At 47.7% G+C, this 19,530-nt stretch overlaps 1 protein-coding gene across 2 annotated transcripts in view; it reads left to right on the top strand.

Annotated features, from left to right (window-relative positions):
* Positions 1–19,530, top strand: part of LOC142592716 (sodium- and chloride-dependent glycine transporter 2-like) — a 159,545-nt gene that overhangs the window by 57,657 nt on the left and 82,358 nt on the right. Inside the window, exon 1 of one of the 2 annotated variants that reach the window (XM_075704314.1) lies at positions 16,987–17,279. The exons of the other annotated variant lie outside the window; for it this stretch is intronic. Within the exon in view, the coding sequence (XP_075560429.1) occupies positions 17,271–17,279 (9 nt within the window). The 5' untranslated portion in view covers positions 16,987–17,270. Of the gene's footprint in view, positions 1–16,986; positions 17,280–19,530 lie in introns of those variants that run through there. 2 annotated transcript variants of the gene reach the window in all.

The raw sequence follows: 19,530 nt of genomic DNA, 5'->3' as shown, positions 1-19,530 counted from the left end.
GTGACGTTTATCAAGAGCGTGACATCCTTGGAAGATAGGATATAACCGAAGGGCCGGCAGTTGCAATTATGGAAACAAACTAAGCGAATAAGTTTCAAAATATAATAAGTTTTTAGACAAAAATCACGCAAGACTGGCAGTTTCGCCCCATCGGGCGATGCGTTGTCAGCGATAGAAAAGGTTTAGCGTTGCGCTTTTCACGCGAAATATTTTGCGGCGTCTGATGGTTTACTACCACTGCTGGGACGATGAGGGATGACAGTGAACTCCTGTTCCCGTTGCATTTTCCCCAATGGGGAGGAGGTACGGCGGGAAAGCAGGATGGCAGTCGTCGCCTACCATGCATGCTAGCGCTCGGGCCAGTGCAGCGAAAGGGCACATGACGAATTGACTTACATGCTGATATTTATTTATGAATTGTGACTTATATCGTTAACAAGCTCGAAGGTGTGCAAAGAAAGAGCCGTTCGGTTTGTCCACAACAAGCGTGCTTTATTCGACTCACCCCGAGAATCAATTGTAAGGTCAGGGCTCTTAAAATTACGCTTAATCGTGCTGAATTCGCACGCAAAAGAAAGGCTGTTCCGAAGCCTTTGTAAATAGCTTAAGATCGACAGTTTGAGGCTTCTATCTAAGTCTGAAACTAGAGCATCATGCCACAAACATCCGCTAACTCTACAAGAATGACGTTTCAACACAAGGTGTTTCATATATTCTTTCTTCTCATACGCAATTAGACAATGGAATAGATCACCCGAAATTGTAACGATTTGAAAAAAAAATGTAAAATTACTTTAACATTACTACCGCCCACAGCTAAAATCTTGTGCCACTTGTGTACTAGTGTAAGTCTTCGTACTTTACAGATTGTGATCTTTATGTGATGTGTGTCTGTTCGTAATGTATTTGCCATACAACTTTTGCTCCCTCAACCCCAAATAATGTTGCATAAAATCTATAGCCGCGTATTGACGCTTTCTTTATCTGTTATTGTTTTTCTTTCTCGTTTTCTCTTACCCTCCTGCAATAGTCACCACTGGGATTGGCAGCAGGTAATAAATAAATAAATGAACAAACAAATAGATAAATAAATGTGTAAGCAGCTACATAGGTGCTGGATAACAGCATTGTGCATGCGGGATTAGGCGATGAAAAAAAAAATTACCGACGATTACGCTACTCCCTAATGCGAAATTTGAGCGCAGCTATAGAAGTGTTTTCACTTCGCGATATATTGGCTGGCGCCAGAGACCTGGATTGGGAAGAATTTGGGATAAGAGTTAATGGAGAATACCTTAGTAACTTGCGATTCGCTGATCATATTGCCTTGCTTAGTAACTCAGGGGACCAACTGCAATGCATGCTCACTGACCTGGAGAGGCAAAGCCGAAGGGTGGGTCTAAAAATTATTCTGCAGAAAACTAAAGTAATGTTTAACAATCTCGGAAGAGAACAGCAGTTTGCGATAGGTAGTGAGGCACTGGAAGTGGTAAGGGAATACATCTACTTCGGACAGATAGTGACTGCGGATACGGTTCATGAGACTGAAATAATCAGACGGATAAGAATGGGCTGGGGTGCGTTTGGCAGGCACTCTCAGATCATGAAGAGCAGGTTGCCATTATCCCTCAAAAGAAAAGTGTATAACAGCTGTGTCTTACCAGTACTCACGTACGGGGCAAAAACCTGGAGGCTTAGGAAAAAGGTTCTACTTAAATTGAGGACGACGCAACGAGCTATGGAAAGAAGATTGATGGGCGTAACGTTAAGGGATAATAAAAGAGCAGGTTGGGTGAGCGAACAAACGCGAGTTAATGACATCCTAGTTGAAATCAAGAAAAAGAAATGGGGGCATGGGCAGGACATGTGATGAGGAGGGAAGATAACCGAGTCCAGATAAGAAATATGTGCCGTAGCCGCACCTGCAGCATCTTGCGTTTACGTTAGGGTTCCTTATAGCCCGCGAGGAAACTTCGTGTCTTCTACTTGCATTCCTGAGAAACGCTGGTTTGCAGGACATGTAGCGACGTACCCCAGTGACGTTACAATAAATTCTCAAGCACACCAATTGACTGCCTCGATAGCGAACCTAAAGCCACCTGTTGCGACAATCCACCAGTACCAGGCTACTTACGTTTACGCGGCACACTGTGGATTTGATCTATGAAAATCAGCATCGCTGCAATGACTCAGCTACGGGAAAGTTTGAGTGTTTTTGACAATTGTGTTGCATCGTGTGTTGTGTTGCACCTACGGGGCAGATACGTGGAGGCTTACGAAAAGGGTTCTACCTAAATATAGGACGACGCAACGAGCTATGGAAAGAAGAATGGTGGGTGTAATGTTAAGAAGAGAGCAGATTGCGTGATGTAACAAACGCGAGTTAAGGACATCTTAGTTGAAATCAAGAAAAAGAACTGGGGGGCATGGGCAGGGCATGTAATGAGGAGGGAAGATAACCGATGGTCATCAAGGGTTACGGAGTGGATTCCAAGGGAAGGGAAGCGTTGCAGGGGGCGGCAGAAAGTTAGGTGGGCGGAGGAGATTAGGAAGTTTGCAGGAACAACATGACCACAATTAGTACATGACCGGGGTAGTTGGAGAAGCATGGGAGAGGCCTTTGCCCTGCAGTGGGCGTAACCAGGCTGATGATGACGATGATGATGATGATGATGAAATAAAGTTCGCTGTTCTGCCGGAATGGCGAAGCACCGATTGCGATAGCAAATTAGTAGATAGCTGTACGAAGTAATGATAGTAGATTTATCTGCCGTATACGGCTGTAAACATTCCTTACTAACTAAATTAACTATCATAGAATATGAAAAGTGACTCGATGAGGACGTAGAAAGAAATAGACACACGGAGGCAGCACTGTTTTTGTGTCTGCTTCTTTGCAAGTCCTTGTTCATTCGTGCCTACACATTATATCATGGATTGAAACCAACTAGCGTGTGAACGTGTTTTAACTAAATTAACCAGCACGGTGTCACGCGCGCACAAGTAAGCATGAACACACATCGCTCGATCACAGCGGCAACTGTCTGTGAAAACGCTGGAGCTAGAAATCGCGGCAGCAGCCGCGAGCTAATTGACCTGCGCGCATCTGTCGCTTTTTTTTTTTTTTATTGCGATAAAGACTTGCACTTAAGGCATAATTCTTGATGCGTATATGTGTATTATAAGTGTGCTGTGAGGCCTGTGTTATGTATGAATTGAAGCAGTGTTTTGTGGAATCTGTTGTCATGTATCCAGCGGTCATAGCTGGTTGCCACACTGTAGAGGAGGCCGGCTTGCAATAGGAGACGCGAGCGTTCCGATTTTAAACCAGTACATGTCCATATTAGGTGGTATGCATCTGCTTCCATCACAGGAACGGAGCAGCATGGACACGTAGCTCCCAGTGGTAAATGCGACCAGTTCCACCTTGAGATAACAGCCAGTGTAAGGGCCACCCCGGCCCGAAGCCACCTAAGCACAACTTCCTCCGCCCAAGTAAGGTGAAGGGGGAGGGAGCAGACACACGGTGGGATAAGAGCGCGTGTGTCCTGCCGGAGAAAGTTTTTACGGGCTCGGAGCGAGTTAAGGGGTTGAGGTGGGAGGGGAATAGGCGGAAGATCAGGATTAGGAGGGCAGTGTGCCTACTGGTCAGCAGCAATGTTGTGAGGGTTCGCTGAATGGCCTTGAATCCAGTGTACCTTGACGGAAGTAGCTGTCTTACTATTCATAGTGTGTATTGTCTCGCAGATTTCCATCGCCTTATCAACCTTCTTGAGTTCCTGATAGCCGCCAAAGAATCAGTGAAGGTATCTAGTTGCTTGATGGTAGGCAGCTTAGATGTCGCATCTTGCACAGCGTCGTGGATGGCTTGAAGTTCCATTACTAGAGCGCTGGCTTCCGTAGATAAATAGCGCTGGTGGCCGCTGATGGAATGATGCGTAGTACTCAGGAGTGATGTCCTTCCGCCGTCTGGGAGAATGGCAGCATCCGTATAGACTTTGCAGGTGTTAGCACATGATGCATCGACGATATTGTGTTCGTCAATAATTCCTGTTGTATCGCTGCGTCGTAACTTCGTTGGCTTATTAGTTGTGATGCTGGTGAATTCCCAGGGAGGCATTGGATAGGGCTGATTGTCAATCCGAGAGCCGCGGTGAAAATGAGCATGCAACGCAGCGACAGCCGGAATAAGTTGCTTTTTTATTTCACGTGCTTTTTCACGTTGCAAAATTAGCTCTGCAATTGTGTTGAGCAGGGCATGTTCCTGTAAGGTTGGTATCAGAGTGATGCGGGGCAGTGCTGTGATTGTGCGCATAGCACCGCAATTAATCGTCTCCAACTGTGCCAGCTGTGCCAAAGTCAGCCGTTGAAATTGTGCTTGGTATAAAATTCGTGGCATCAAGACTGCACGCACCAACCGTCGAGCTACGTCAGTACGAGCTCCAGCTGCTTTTGCTGCAATGCGACGAATAAGGTGAAGTGTTTTTGTCGAACTCTGTCTGGTTTTACGGGGCCAGTGTGCACCACTGCCGGAGTGTGTGAATATCGAGATCCAGTATGCGGATCTCAGAAGCCTCAGGGATTGTCACTGTGCCGAGTCTAAATGTAAAAGGGTGCTGCGTGATTCTTGTGCGTCCTTTCTTGTTGGCCACCACAACATAGCTTGATTTTTGAGCGGAAATGTCCAACCCTGCTGTCCGAGCGTAGTTGTTCAGCAGTGGCTTCTTGAAGCTGTTGAGTTTGTCTAGATATATCTTTATGCACGGACCACAAAGTGACGTCATCCGCATAGATTAAGAACCTCACATCTGGAATCCGATGTAGTTGCCAGGCTAGAGGTATTAGAGCAACGTTGAAGAGAAGAGGAGCCAAAACCGAACCTTGTGGGACTCCTCTGTTCGATGTGAAGTATCCTTCTTGCCTTCCATCTACTCTAATCGCAAATGTGCGATTCTGAAGGAATGAGTAGATGAATCTTATCACCCGCGGTGGAAGTCCCAGGTCGATGAGGTTGGAAATAATGATTTCATGGTCTATATTGTCATAAGCTTTCGTTATGTCTGTTGCTACTACCGTGCGCACAGCGTGACTGTGTGGAGAAACCTGTAAAACATCGTCTGATAAGATAGAAAGTCCGTCTTCAGTTCCCAAGCAAGAACGGAATCCAATTTGAGCAGGATGATATTTATCGTGGCGTTCAAGCCACCAGGAAACTCGTGTGGCCAGCATCTTTTCAGCGAGTTTGCAGACAGTTGAGGTTAGCGAAATTGGGCGTAAAGACTGCAGGCTATTTGGAGACTTTCCTGGTTTCGGAATCGCGACAACAATTGAATGCTTCCAATTAGATGGAACGTTTCCAGTCTCCCATACTTTATTAATAGCCTGAAGAAGTGCGTCGAGAGCTGCTCCTTCCATGTGCTTGAAAACCTCATAAGGAATACCATCGGGACCAGGCGTTGTTCGTTGCTTCGAAGTTTCAATCGCCGCTATTAGTTCGGCCATGCTGCAAGGGCTGGATAATATTTCGGATTTGGAGGTTGTGTCAGACTCATCAATTTCGGGGCAGTTTATAGGTGACGCTTGATCGTATTTCGGGAAAAACACTCTAGCAGCGTGTTCTTCAAATTGATGTGGCGAACTCTGCATCGCTAACCTAACGCTCGCTGCAGGGTCAGGTTGCTTATGACCGCGTTCCATTGACCGGAACGTACGCCAAAGTGCTCTGTTTCCAATGCCCGATCCAAGATTCTCGCACCACTCATACCATCGTCGTCGAGGAAGTTGTTTTTCGTGCTGACGCGCCTTCGCCGCTATATGGCTAGCACGTGCACGGCTACCTGGTGCATCGGGATTCCTTGACGCATACAGTTCTGCCTGACGTCGCTTTGCCCAAAGTTGCAAAAGGGTGAGGTCCGGTTGAGATTGTTTCTCGTCAACTGTAGTTACAGTGGTGTTCCTCCGTAGCAGTTCTTGCAAAGCGGGAAGAATTTCTGAGGGCTCTGAGGGTACTTTATCAATCAATGATTCCTGAAACTTATCCCAATGCGTGACTGTTGCTCGTTCGTCGAATTTTCTTTATGCACGTTCTGTGCAAACCAATCATTATTGGCATATGATCACTGCCCCATGTATCTGGTTCCACCCGCCACTGCGGCATTCCAGGACCCAACCACTACGTAAGGTCTGGAGCGTTTGTTCTAGATACTGCGGGTACAGCACAGGTAGCCACAGCGTGATGGTTCAGCAGTGTAAAAGTGGCATCGCTCATGATGTTTTTAACTTGATATCATCTTGGGGAGTTGTACTTGTACCCCCATTCTGTGTGTGGGGCATTGAAGTCTCCACCCACGAGAATAGGAATCCCCGGGTACGTAGACCGGAGATGTGCTATCCACCCCAAGTTCAAACGTGTGCGCTGCGGTCTGGCGTAGAATGACACTAGAATGACAGGAGTTTTCACTGGTCGTGTCAGGACCCCGACAACTTCTTGATTACCATTACACCATGGCTCCAGATCAATCACTGTGTGAGCAATATGCGATGATATATAAACTGCAGTTTTTCCCGGAGCTGAAGCCATTGTAGTTGCACGTCTATCTCTAATAGATGGGTTATGATACCCATTAAAATTGGACAGGGAGCATAGCTTATTATGCTCTTGAATAAGCAGTGCCAATACATGTAGCTTATTGTATTGAAGCTTGGTTTTAATTTCTCCTAATTTGGAGTTTAGGCCCCGACAATTCCACTGTAGAATTCCATCCTGTGACAGCTGCTGCAGAGAATTAGCCATGATGCAGGCAATTCTGAATGAGCAACGTTAGTTGAGCAAGTTGATCTAAAACTGCTGTCCAAACAGCTTAGTTGACCTGTGGTGCCGGACGGCGTCCAGGCGTAACGGTGGCATTCGCAGTGGTTGATGCGTCACGTGTTGGTCCTGTTCTCTGACGACGCAGAATTACCAATTCTTTATGTTTGCGTAGTCGCTCAATCTCTCTGGCCAGTGCGTCTATCCGAGCGTCAATGCCATCATGGTCATCATCCGACTGATGCAGGGGTTCCTGTAATTTCTGTCTCTTTGTCTGCGACTGCCTGCCACGTTTAAGAACAGAAGAATACAGTTGCGTTTCTGGGGCTTTGTCTTCTTCTGCCAAGAGCATCTCTGGCTCTTCTGCAAGAGCCTCATAACGATTGTGTGTTGTTACTATAGTCGTTTTTGGTATAGCCTTTCGTATCCGTATTGTGGCCTTCTGTTTAGTCGGACAATTTGTGCTTGTCATATCGTGCTTATCAGATTTACATAAGCCACATCGATATCGTGGTTGGCCTTCTGGTGTGAGATTTTCTGGATCAATAGTACGCTGTGGGCAAAATGCCTGCGTGTGTCCACGTTGAAAGCAGCGGTAGCAGAATATTGCTCGAGGAAGGTAGGGTTTAGGTAGCAATATGCAGCCATAGTAATAAAACCGTTCTGGGATACATTGAGGGCCCTGTACCGTTACTAAGCATGTACGGCTTTTGCCCATGAATCTAGCTGCGAGCACCCTGTGTGTCGTGGAGGTCAATTCACGACCTATTATCTCAGGGGTGTCTTCAGGGTCAATGCCATAGACAACACACCTCTGTAAATTAGGGCCCGATGCGAAGTAGCTCTGCACAGGTAGGTGCTGATCTTCTGACAGCGGGATAGATGTTAAAGTGCACATTTTCTGCACATCACTGAGAGATGCCAAGTGCACAGTGATCGAGTTGGTAGATTTATATGCTGCGAACCCTTTGTATCCAGTGGTTTCAAGAGATTGGTCGATGACCCTTTGGACATATTTTGTGGCTACTGAAGTTATGTCGTAGCATGAAAGGGGGCGTATGTGAACTCGATATGATTGAGAAGGGGTGGGCGTTGGGTAAGACTGAGAGGGAGCGGGCGTAGCGGAGGCCGTGGAGGAATTGTATGGGGTGGCACTTACCTCTTTCGCCGGTTACTCCGTTGCGATGGCGTCTTGTTGAAGCACGTGGATAGGGGGACCTCGCTTGGCTGCATTCGTCGAACCGCCAGAAGGTTGCGCGTCCATAGGGTCACCAGTGTCCGTCGGCACGACTGCGGATAGGTTCACATTCACATCACGAAGAGGACTGTCCTTCGGTGTTGCATCTTGGGTATTCGAGCTATTCGGTTGCACACTTCGGCTGCATAGTTGGCATGGATGTTGTCACGCGCAGCAGTCCAGTGGAAGGTACAGATGAGGAGCTCACATCTGGCACAAACACTTCTTCTTCGTCGGGTGAGCGCGGCGGCGCGGCCGCACTAAGCCTAAGCGCCAGCCGTGCTTGTTTTGAGTCTATCAGACGAGCAGGATCAGTAGGAAATGGCAAAGAAGAGTCCTCACCAGAGTCCACAGGTCCCCTTAGGCTAACGATGAGCTTCGTATCCGGATAAGGGCGAGATTTTCTTTGGTGTCGAGCAATTTCCAAGGAACCCAAGGAAACCACGCCTGCGTGGAAACGTCGAGAGCACAGCGCATACGAAGGTACCGGAATTACGCGCACCCTGCAAGCATCGCAGATCGCTTTGAAGATGATGTCCGCACGAGCGCGCACTTTAGCGACGTCGCATACCGATTTCAAAACACACGAGCGCCCTCAACGCGTCCCTACGGCATCCGCCAAAGGCGTCGATTGCAGCGTCCGTGATTCGCGTGGCCAATGCCGTAGTAGACGCCGTGGTTATGTCCACTCTGTAAGGAGCGGCGGACCAGGAGGACATCGAGGCAGCGTAGCAGCCGCCGGAGAAGTGCGCTCCTCCTCCTTCGCCTCATGACCCTGCCTCGCGCGCCGCTGGAGAGGGCACCCATCCGGGTCGCGTTCCTCGCTTGCGCACGCGAGATTGAACTGGGTTCGGCGGCTCACCTTCACACGCTTTCGCTCATACAGAACCTTACGGCGACGGCGACGGCAGAAATTCGCCTGGAGTGTCTATATACTTGCTATCGCAATAAAACGCTACCTTAATACACTCTTTGAAACATATTGCATTCAAGCGCATCATTCCTGTAAAAACCTGAGGACACCTAAGCACTTCTTGTGAGTTCGGAATGCAAAAGCATTAGTGTCCAATGGAACGCCGCTGAGCGGCCCTGCGAGTTACGAACTACTCGCGGGCATGCGAGGTCGTTGGGATGCTTGGCCTGTTTTCGTTTGGTCTTACCGAGGCGCAGTCAGGACGCAGGCGAGAGCTTGCGCGAAGAAGCAGGCTTACGAGAGCGGTAGAGAGGGCGACGTGGTGTCGAGGCGATGCTCTCTCCCCTAGTACGAAAGCTGGCGCGCTATCGGGGCTGCAGGTGCTCACAATCGCCCACTCTGGTCTGCCGAGTCACGCTCGTGAAGCGGCGTCGCAGCCAATGGGCATGTAGACGCTGCTACACAGGCGCGGGATGCCACCCTCTTCGCTCAATGAGCGATGTGACGCTTCCGCATCAATATGGTAAATACATTCCTGGCAGCGTTCATCTATTTCGCTCACACTGACAATAATCCTCGATGGCTTCTACAAATATTTTCAATGCGAAAGCATTATATGCCCCATTACGCGAAAGTCCGTCGCCTTTTGCGTGACCGAAAGATGGTACCAAAAATGGCCAACGGCGCAAAGAGTAAAAACACATCAGAAAATTTTTTAATTTGCATAAAATTACTGGGGGAAGTTTCTGTGATCAAAGCAAATTAGTGGCTTTGAAAAGAAAATTTGGTAACCTTCGTTCCATGTGGGAATCGAACCCGGGCCTCCGGCGCCACGGCGGCTCACGTTTCTGGCTTACTAAAGGCGTGGTCTAGTGCGTGCGTCATTGGGCACGTGAATGCGCAGCCAATGGCTAGGAGGTGGCGCCACGTAATGAGCGTATAAAATGAACGCGTTCATGACATTGCAGGATCCACAAACGGTAGGATGTTTTCGCATTCCCGCATCTAAGCAGCCTTATGTCTCCCTGCCGATTTTTTTTACTCTTCTATGGCTCTTGGGTACCCGCCTCTCATTCCACCATTCCAAGGCCGACTTAACGTAGTGCGCAGAGTCGGCCTTGAAATGGCGTTGATCATAAAGGAATTATATAATTAGTAGAATAAATACCCGCATTTACGGTAAATCTCTTCTTATAAGAGACGCTTGCCTAACAAGTATATGGTCTCCCCAGTGTTCATTGTCCAGTGCTGCTTCAGGAGTAACGTTTCTATAATTCTTGACCAAACGGTTCGTTATGCTAGTCTGATTGCCAGGCCTTCTAAGGTGTCTGTAATATTCCTGGTGCCTGCGATCGCCGTGTAGACGGCGGCTCCGGCGACACCGTTTTCAGGTACTCGAACGTGAATACGTCGCGAAGCGAGGTACAGAACAAATAGCCACCGACATCAGCAAGGCTGGTTATATGAGAGCAGTGATTGAAGCGCGACTATATTTGGAGGGAACAAACATTCGGAATGAAAAAAAATTATAGCAATACACAGTTACATTTATTCACAGAAAATAACATTCCTGATCAATTAATTTTATATATGCTTGACGAGTAAAGAAAGGACAACTATATTTTATCATTATCAATAAATATCTTTGTGAGCGCCCATCGTAAGAGGGGACGTTGAGGCCGCTATCGCTTGCAAAACAATCCAGCTCGTGACGTGTGCAGAAGGAGCGCGCGTAAAGTTCACCTGTTAGAATACGCCCCCCTTACACGTTGTGCTGCTTTGCTTGTCGAATTGTGTCTGAATATGGCAACGTGGGTAGCTTCATCGTTTCTCAACCTGTTCAGTCAAAAGTAGTGAGTTACGACTGCCACGTAACTGCTTGCTAACTTTAGTTGTTCTCGTGCGACTGCGCAGGCCAACTGTCTTAGTGTCGGAAGATAGAACCAGCACTCTACACCTAGAGGTTTCGTCTGGCTCCAAGGAAAGTATGTTCTGTTCAGGGGTGCGATTCTGACATCCGTAAGGCTGACCTTTTCTTGCATCGCTTTCCGCGCTGAAAACTCGAAGGAAGGAAGGAAGGAAGGAAGGAAGGAAGGAAGGAAGGAAGGAAGGAAGGAAGGAAGGAAGGAAGGAAGGAAAGAAGGAAGGAAGAACTTTATTGCTCTATTTACAACTTTCAGCGGCTAACAGAGGTCTTCAACTTTTACTGAAGTTTCCGTCGTCTTGAGTGTTCGGCGCTCCTATATATTCCAGAGCACCGCTGAGCCTGGCCACTTTGAGAGCGTGCTTCACCAATCCTTTTTGGACTGTGAGCACGCCGCTGGTGAGCAGGCCCTCCCACTGTTCCGCACTGGGATGTTTTTCTTTGTGGAAAGAGAAGTTATTTCTGCACTCCCATGCGATGTGATATAGTGTTGGGATGGCCCCACACCATGGGCATGTGTCCCTGTCTTGACTGGGAAACATTTTATGTAGGATGTGTAGATTGGAGAATGTTCCTGTCTGCAGCCTTTGCCAGCCGACTGCTTCGTGTTGTGTTAAAGATGGGTGGGGTGGTGGATATATTATCCGTTTGCCTCTGTGATGGTTTAGTATTTCCGCGTACGTTGGTTCCACCGTCATAGTGGTATCCGGGTCCATTGACTGTCCCGCTCGGTATGTAAGCTCGCGAGCTGGACTGTCGGCCATCTGGTGACCGCCTATTCCGGTGTGACCCGGCACCCAGAAAATCGTATGCAGTATCTTTTCGTCCTGAAGCCCTGCCTCGAGGAGGATTCGCAGCGCCCCTTTGTTGATTCTACCTGCCGTGTAGTTTCTGCATGCTTCTTTGGAGTATGAATATTATCAAGGATCTGTTTCTACGGTAACCCTCCGCTGCTACTAGAGCCACAGTTGCTTCTTTCCCCTCTGTTACTGTGCAGCTTCTTAGGGTTTCCTGCTTATCAGCCCTCCCATATGATCCACGGTCACTGCCGCAAATCTATGTTCTTTGGTGTTGTGGTCCCACGGGTATAGGGCTGCACATTGTTTTTAGTGGCCAGGTGTTTTTCTACGTATTCTGCTCGCGCCTGTCTTCTGGCCGCATGCGGATTCGGGTCCATATTCCCCGTTAGGGGGCTAGCTTTCAGTGTCTGGCGAAAAGAGACTGGTATGTTAGCCATCCTATCCTCCGTTGCTTCTATGTTTTTATAGCCTAATCTTTCAAGGAGCGCCCTGCCGGTGGTTGACTGCTGGAGCCTGTAAAGCTGCACACCCAGTTGTGCCTCCTTGAGCTCTTCAATTGTCTTGTGAATACCTAGCTTGAGTAGCTTGTCGTTCGACGTGTTTCTGGGCAGATGCAACGCCGTCTTGCATGCTTTCCTGATGAGAGTATCGGTTTGTTCTCTCTCTTGTTGCGTCATGTTGTGGTACGGGAGTGAGTACGTGACGCTGCTGACCACCAGGCTCCTGACCAGCTTGATCGTGTCCCCTTCCTTCATGCCGCTCCGTCCTTGCGACACTCTTATGGTCATCCTGCTGATTTGCTCCGTCGATTGCTTGAGCAGCCCTAGCGTGTGTCCTCACCGTTTGCTGCTCTGGATCCACATGCCGAGGATGCGTATTATGTCGTATTAGACTTGAACGTCTACCGAGGAAGCAATCAAACATTTCCGGCAACACTTTGTCACTATGAACGTCAATGTAGCGACAAAAACGCACTCCCACCGCCCGGACACGTCATGTATGAGTCGTATACTGCAGGTGGCTTCATCTCTCGCGCTTAAGATGACGACTTACTGGCATCCCCGTTGAAATGGGGCGATGCCAAATTAGTCCCTTAGCTTTCTTGATTTCATCAGGTATGGTATACATGTTGATGTTGTTGTTGCCTCAAAACATGGTTCGTACCCGCGAGATGAAATGGCTACACTGCATGAATCGAAGTGCACACCCAACATACAAAAAGGGGTAAATATAAACATTCAAACGGAAGCATTAGAGGCAACTAAATGATAATATACATTTTGAGAGGGCCTAGACGTAAACTTAGTATAAAGAGAGTTAAACAAGGTGTCTCGGGGCAGCGTAAGATCCCAGACGCTTCGATGAACCTTTGCAGAGCAGTCATTATCGATCCATGGCTTGTGCCTAATTGGCATACACCAAAGGACAAAATGTTTCGTGTTGGAAGTGCGAAACCGAGATTACCAGTTGGAAATATGAGGAAGATTCTGCGGAGGGAGGAGAAGCGCCGGCAAGGAAGAAAGAAAGGGGCAATAATTTCTGGTTCATTACACAAGGAGCAGAAGTCAGTAATGGATAAACGCGATCTGTAAAGGTAAACATTTAGGCGGGGAACTCTACAGCGGAAGCTTGATAACGTCACCTCTAATTGGCGTGAAAGGCATTTGCTCCTTCTCCATCAAAATTTTAGAGGTCGAAAGTCATCTGCGGAAAGTATAGATGATTAATTACAATTCAGCAATAAAAGACGTCTAAAGCTCCTGTTATAAAAGAGAAATGAGAAAGAAGAAATCAGGAAGGACATTTAAGACCGGAACATTCATTGATGTCGAGGATGCGAGCGAGTCATCAGATTCATTTAAAAAGTTTCCACTATGACCGGGGACCCAGACAAGGCTGACTTAGACAAATTGTACATTGTCTGGTACAAGAGTCGAAAATATACTCAACAGGCGTGATCGATTAGTAGAAGATTAAATATGCGCAGACCGAAAGGGCATGTGTAAAAACTATTATCTTAAATTTCTGTGGCCACAATTTTTGGATGGCCGTAATCATTGCCAGAAATTTTGCGAAAGACCAGTTAAGCTGATTTGAAAAAATGCCAACGCTAGCCTTCTCTAAATATTGTGTTGCGTCCGTAGAAATAACAAAGTGAGACAGAAATTGACTAAAATTATCTTGAAGGAGGCCTTCAATTATGGGCGCAGAAAATTTTGCGTATCTAGGAAAAATATCACCAAAAATCAGTTTCACTTTGAACAAAATAGATTTGGGAGAAATCAGGCTCGGTAGACGAACTTGAAGTTTTGATAACAGTGCCTGAACAAAATCAACTTGTGGCTGTCGGTAACGCCGCCAACCTGTTCTGAAAAATGAGCGGGGAGAATTGATGAAAACGGGTTGGGAATGAGGGAGGGATGCATCGTGAAGCTTCAGGAAAGTGAGGACACTAAGTTGCATAAATCTGCATTCCAGCGTAATGACTCCGGACTCCCGATCAACCAGATTGTTAGCCACAAAAGTTCGCAGCCCAGGACAGCTACGCAGCGCTTGGCTTTCCAGTATAATATTAAAGGTCTTAAGTTGTATGCTGCAGCTTCTGAAAAAAGAACATAGCAAAATTCGAGAATGGGGCTGACGTAAAGCTCATAAATCATGGGCAAGGTAGCTCTACGCATCCCTGCGTTTTTATTACTTAAGCAGCATTTTTGTGTACATCTCTTTTGTCTTTCTTTTTTTTTATTATGAAAACACTGCTAGCCTTTTAGCCTTCAGTATTTCGCCTCTGTCTGTGCGAAGCTCCCTCACACGCGCGTTCCGCGCGCACAGCCTCCTCCTCCTCCTCTTTTTCTTCTGTTCACACATGCGTCTGCTTGTGTATGTGCGAAGTAAATGTGGAAAGTGAATCGGGAATCGTCGTCGAAAATGTGTAAAGAGGAGATTCGCCGCGGCAAGCACAGCGAACCACAACGAGCTCGCCGGCAGAGACAGCGGGAGTGGACCGAAGAAGAAAATGTGACCAAACGATTGCCTCTGCTCGTTTCCTGATGGCGAAGAAAGAATACACCACTCTCTTCTGTCTTGTCGCCGCGTTAGTGCGGCAAGAAAAAGAGTGTTGGGATTAATTCTTCGAAGGCTCGGCGTGGACTCAGCAGAGCATGTTATTGTTTCCGTTTGGGGAACCTTGCGATTCAGCCACAGGGACGTTTGGTTCGCTGTCGAAAAGATTATGTATAAATTCAACCGAATGCCTTGCTCAATTTTGTCTTTTTCTTTTTTATTATTTATTGTTTATTCGACCTGACTTCACCATTTAACGTATAATTTCACGTTCTACAGCCCTAAATGAGCAGATATTAGGAAATTTTATTCTTCACTATAATGTCAGAATAATCCATCCATTTGATGGTAGGGCCCCCATAGTGGGTAGGAGCCCCATATACGTGATAGGCAACAACTACTACTGCAGCAACAAAGAAGAGAATTCACGGCGTTGAAACGTGCCAACAAAACTGCCGAAGAACGACAGAATCGATTGAAGAACGACAGATTGCACAATCACGCCAACCGCGACGCCGAAACGGATGAGCAAGCGACAAGCCCACCTAGCTGGGGACGTTGCATAACAGTCGGGCGTTGCACACACCAATTTGTTTCGCGGAGCGCTGCGTCACCAGGTGGCGCCACGGTCGCGGCCGCTCACGTTTACGTCTGCGGTAAGCCCGTCATACGCAGACGCCATTCATTGCGTACAGCGGAATACGGGACACGGGAAAAGAAAATATCCAACTATAAAAACTACGCCAAAGATCATCAGCATCATCAGCCTGGTTACGCCCACTGCAGGGCAAAGGCCTCTCCCGTACTTCGCCAACTACGCCGGTCACGTACTAATTGTGGGTATGTTGTCCCTGCAAACTTCTTAATGCCATCCGCCCGCCTAACTTTCTGCCGCCCCCTGCTACCCTTCCCTTCCCTTGGAATCCAGTCCGTAACCCTTAATGACCATCGGTTATCTTCCCTCCTCATTGCATGTCCTGCCCACGCCTATTTCTTTTTCTTGATTTCAAATAAGATGTCATTAACCCGCGTTTGTTCCCTCACCCAATCTGCTCTTTTCTTATCCCTTAACGTTACACCCATTATTCTTCTTTCCATAGCTCGTTGCGTCGTCCTCAATTTAAATAGAACCCTTTTCCTAAGCCTCCAGTTGCGTACGTTACTAGTACGTCAGTACTAGTAAGACACAGCTGTTATGCACTTTTCTCTTGAGGGATAATGGCAAGCTGCTGTTCATGATCTGAGAATGCCTGCCGATCGCACCCTAGCCCATTCTTATTCTTCTGATTATTTCAGTCTGATGATCCGGATCCGCGGTCACTACCTGCCCTAAGCAGATGTATTCCCTCACCACTTCCAATGCCTCGCTACCTATCGTAAACTGCTGTTCTCTTCCGAGACTCTCAAACATTACTTTAGTTACGCCAAAGATGGTGTAGGCGAAAGTCCGCGCGCTCAAGAGTCATTAATTAAATTACTTGACGTTCTCGTTCGGATGCGTTGTTACTTCTTGTTTTCTCCCACCAGAGATCGTGGCTTGGAGTGCCTTAATTGACACTACATTAATTAACTGTGCCTTGATTAATTTCACCCTAATTAAAACCACTGTCGTGGGTTCGCTCGGTTTAATTAAATCCATAATAATTAAGTGTGTCACTTCGCCTTAACGCCAAACGTCGTTTGTTCGACTTCCACGTAAGCTCGACGGTTCGACTCCCACGGAAGGTCGTACGTTCGAGTGCCCCGAGTTAACTCTATCTTCATTAGCTTTTCCTTTACCTCTTTGGCCTGATGAGCGGCATCGGAGCCACCGGTGAAGGAAAACGACGACCAACGCGAGAGCCTTGGCATGAGTGCGTGCCCGCGCAAGGCGAACTCACGTGACTTCTCCTACCGCACGGCGCGTTTTGCAGACCACCCTGGGTACGCATATATCATTGCAGGCATTCGCATTACAAAAAAAAAAAAAAAAGGATACTGATCGTTCTCGTCAACCCTCCCGATCCTCAGATTCCCTTATCTATCTTCTTCCTTGACACATCCGCGCGCCCTGTTTTCGATACCGGGAAGCTCGAGGGCGAGGTCGGTATCGGGCCCATTGCGCGCGCATATGTTACCGCCCCCCCCCCTCCCCTTTGACGCTATCGACTCGCCTCGACCTGCCGATGGGTGCGCATGCCTGCCTCGTTGCGCGACGATTTCCTCCGCGTTCCGTGCGATAACTGTGACGGCCTCTTGACGAGCCCGCTACGAACGTCACGATAAGAAAGACGTTGCATATCGCGGCGCTCAGGCTCGCGCGCGCGAGGGGTGGAGGAGGTTTTCGGGCATTGTCTATGGACACGGGCGCGCCGACCTAGGCGTCTTCCTGCCTTCTTTTTTTTTGTGAAAAAAGAAGGCATTCAGTTCCCGAAAGGCCACCCGAGCGGGCGCACCTGAACACGCACGCACACAGTGCGAGCGAGCGCAACGAGAATCTCATTCCCTCCTTAGACGGCTCCAGGAAAAGTGGGTCTGTCGGCACAATGAAACAGGTATGTGTGTCCGTGTTTATGTACCGCCCGCCTCTGCTCAACTCCTTTAAACTTTGCGAAATTCAGGGTTTGATATTTACTACACGCCGAGTTCGACGGCTGAGAAATATGACTTACGCGGGAGTTAGGTAATGCAAGGGCCGTAGCAGCGTTTTCGATATGTTGGTGCTGAATTTAATTTGCGGTCAGTTCGGAAAAGTAATTATTGATGAACTGCTATATTCAATAGGCTTTTTTTGTTTACTAAACACACACTTCATTGTTTGTATTCCTTTGTTTGTTTGCTTTTTGGGGGTTGGGGTATTACGAATCTACTCTCAATTGACAGAAATATAAGTGAAGAAATTGTTGTGATGTTCCTTGACACAGAATAAGAGTTTGGTCTTTCTCGCCGCTAATAGACAAAAATTTACCCCCCGGCCGGTATCCACGCCCGCCGCGTTAGTGCCAGTGACTATCTCATTGAGCTTCTGAGCTCGAGGTCCAGCTTTCGATGCGGGTGAGGGGTAAAGAAAAAGCGTTCGCTATTTATTTTCACGTGTAAGTTAAAGAACCCCAGGCGGTCAAAGTTAATCCAGAAGTTAATCCACTACGCGACGTGCCTCATAATCAAATAGTGCTGCCGGCACGAAAAACCCGAGAACTGATTATAAATACGTAATTATATTGTGGTTGCCGACGCCGTGGCGTATGTACTGGAGCTTGTTAACGAGTGGGCTCTTTTCTTTCTTTCTTTTTGCGAAGCACAAACCAAGGTCGCCGGTGCTAGCGATAGTCAACAAATAAAAAAAATTAAATTATGGTGTTTTACGTGTCAAAACCACTTTCCCATTATGAGGCATGCCGTAGTGGAGAACTCCGGAAATTTTTGCCAACTCAGATTGTTTAACGTGCACCTAAATCTAAGCGCACGGGTGTTTTCGCATTTCGCCCCCATCGAAATGCGGCCGATGTGGCCGGGATTCGATCCCGCGACCTCGTGCTCAGCAGCCCAACACCATAGGTACTGTGCAACCGCGGTGGGAGTCAACGAATTTGCATGTCCATTTTGATGATGTTTGCAGCGCCGAACAACGACCGACTAGTTCACTCGCTACACAGCGATGGCGCTTCCAACGGGCCCAGCAATTTCTGGTTTCAAGACATCCCGCGATGCCTCAATGGCGGTTAGATTCCCGATCTCTGAGGCCGCGCTCCCCTAAAGGTGGAAAGAAAATAAAAAAAAGAAATTGGTCGTGTACTTAGATGTAGGAGTACATTGAAAAACACCAGGTTGCGTAGAAGAGTTCTCGGCTCCCACATTACTTACGGCGTGTTTTATAGCCTGTATGGTGCGGTCTAAGACATTAAGTCCCAATAAATTATGTGATTGTCTGCCTCAAAGAAAAACTGCACTGTTCGTTCTTATGTGCACTGTGACCGATATCACACCATTTCTAAAAGTTGCTACAAAACTCGAAAACACCTATATTCTAAATCCCGGAAAATGGTGAAAAAAAAAAAATCGAGTACTTTGGCAGAAACTGAGCAATCTGTAATGACATCGCACCGCAAAAAAAAAAAGAAAAGAAAACGGCGCGGCTTGTGCCTGTAAATGCAATGGCAAATAAAGAAAAAAATAATGTCCAGCGGTAATTTAGCGATATAAGGAAGAGAAATGCGTTAGAATTACAGTTGCGCGTCTTTAAGGTCCCAGGTCAGTGATTTAAACCGCATTCACTACACTGGAAAGCCTTCTTCGGGAACTCACTGGGCACACGTCCTGCCTCTACGAAGAGTGAATCGCATGCGACGGTGGCCCAGAGCAGACCCATATATGCGTACTTTCACTCAGATACACTCGCTTCACCCAGATAAATTTTCTTCTCCGCTTTAGCACTCGTAATGCTAACGCATTTAAAAATACGGACGGAGAACAGTATAAGGAACTCTGATTCTTATTTAATTCGGCGGCAAAAAGTGTTCATCCCTGTGCCTTGGAAAGCAGCTTCTAGCCCTGCCGCGTAGTAGGCGTGCCGTGCGGCGAAGCTTGCAGCGGCTGGAGGTGCGACGAGCTCGAACGCATCAATGTACGACATTTGCATTTGCAGCGGCTTCCTGCGCTACGCCGACGTCATGCGTCGTCACCGCAAAGGGAGGCAGGTTTGAGGCACTGGCAACGCACATGTCGCCACGTGATTAAGCGCGGCATTTTCAACGGTAGCGCGGGTAGTCTGTTCAGGAAGGAAAGCGCCCCCTAGAGAAGACGGTT

The sequence above is a fragment of the Dermacentor variabilis genome, chromosome 9, assembly GCF_050947875.1.
Source record: "Dermacentor variabilis isolate Ectoservices chromosome 9, ASM5094787v1, whole genome shotgun sequence".
Lineage (NCBI taxonomy): Eukaryota > Metazoa > Arthropoda > Arachnida > Ixodida > Ixodidae > Dermacentor > Dermacentor variabilis.
The sequence above is the reverse complement of the archived record's forward strand: the minus strand, read 5'-3'. Positions and strand labels throughout refer to the sequence as shown.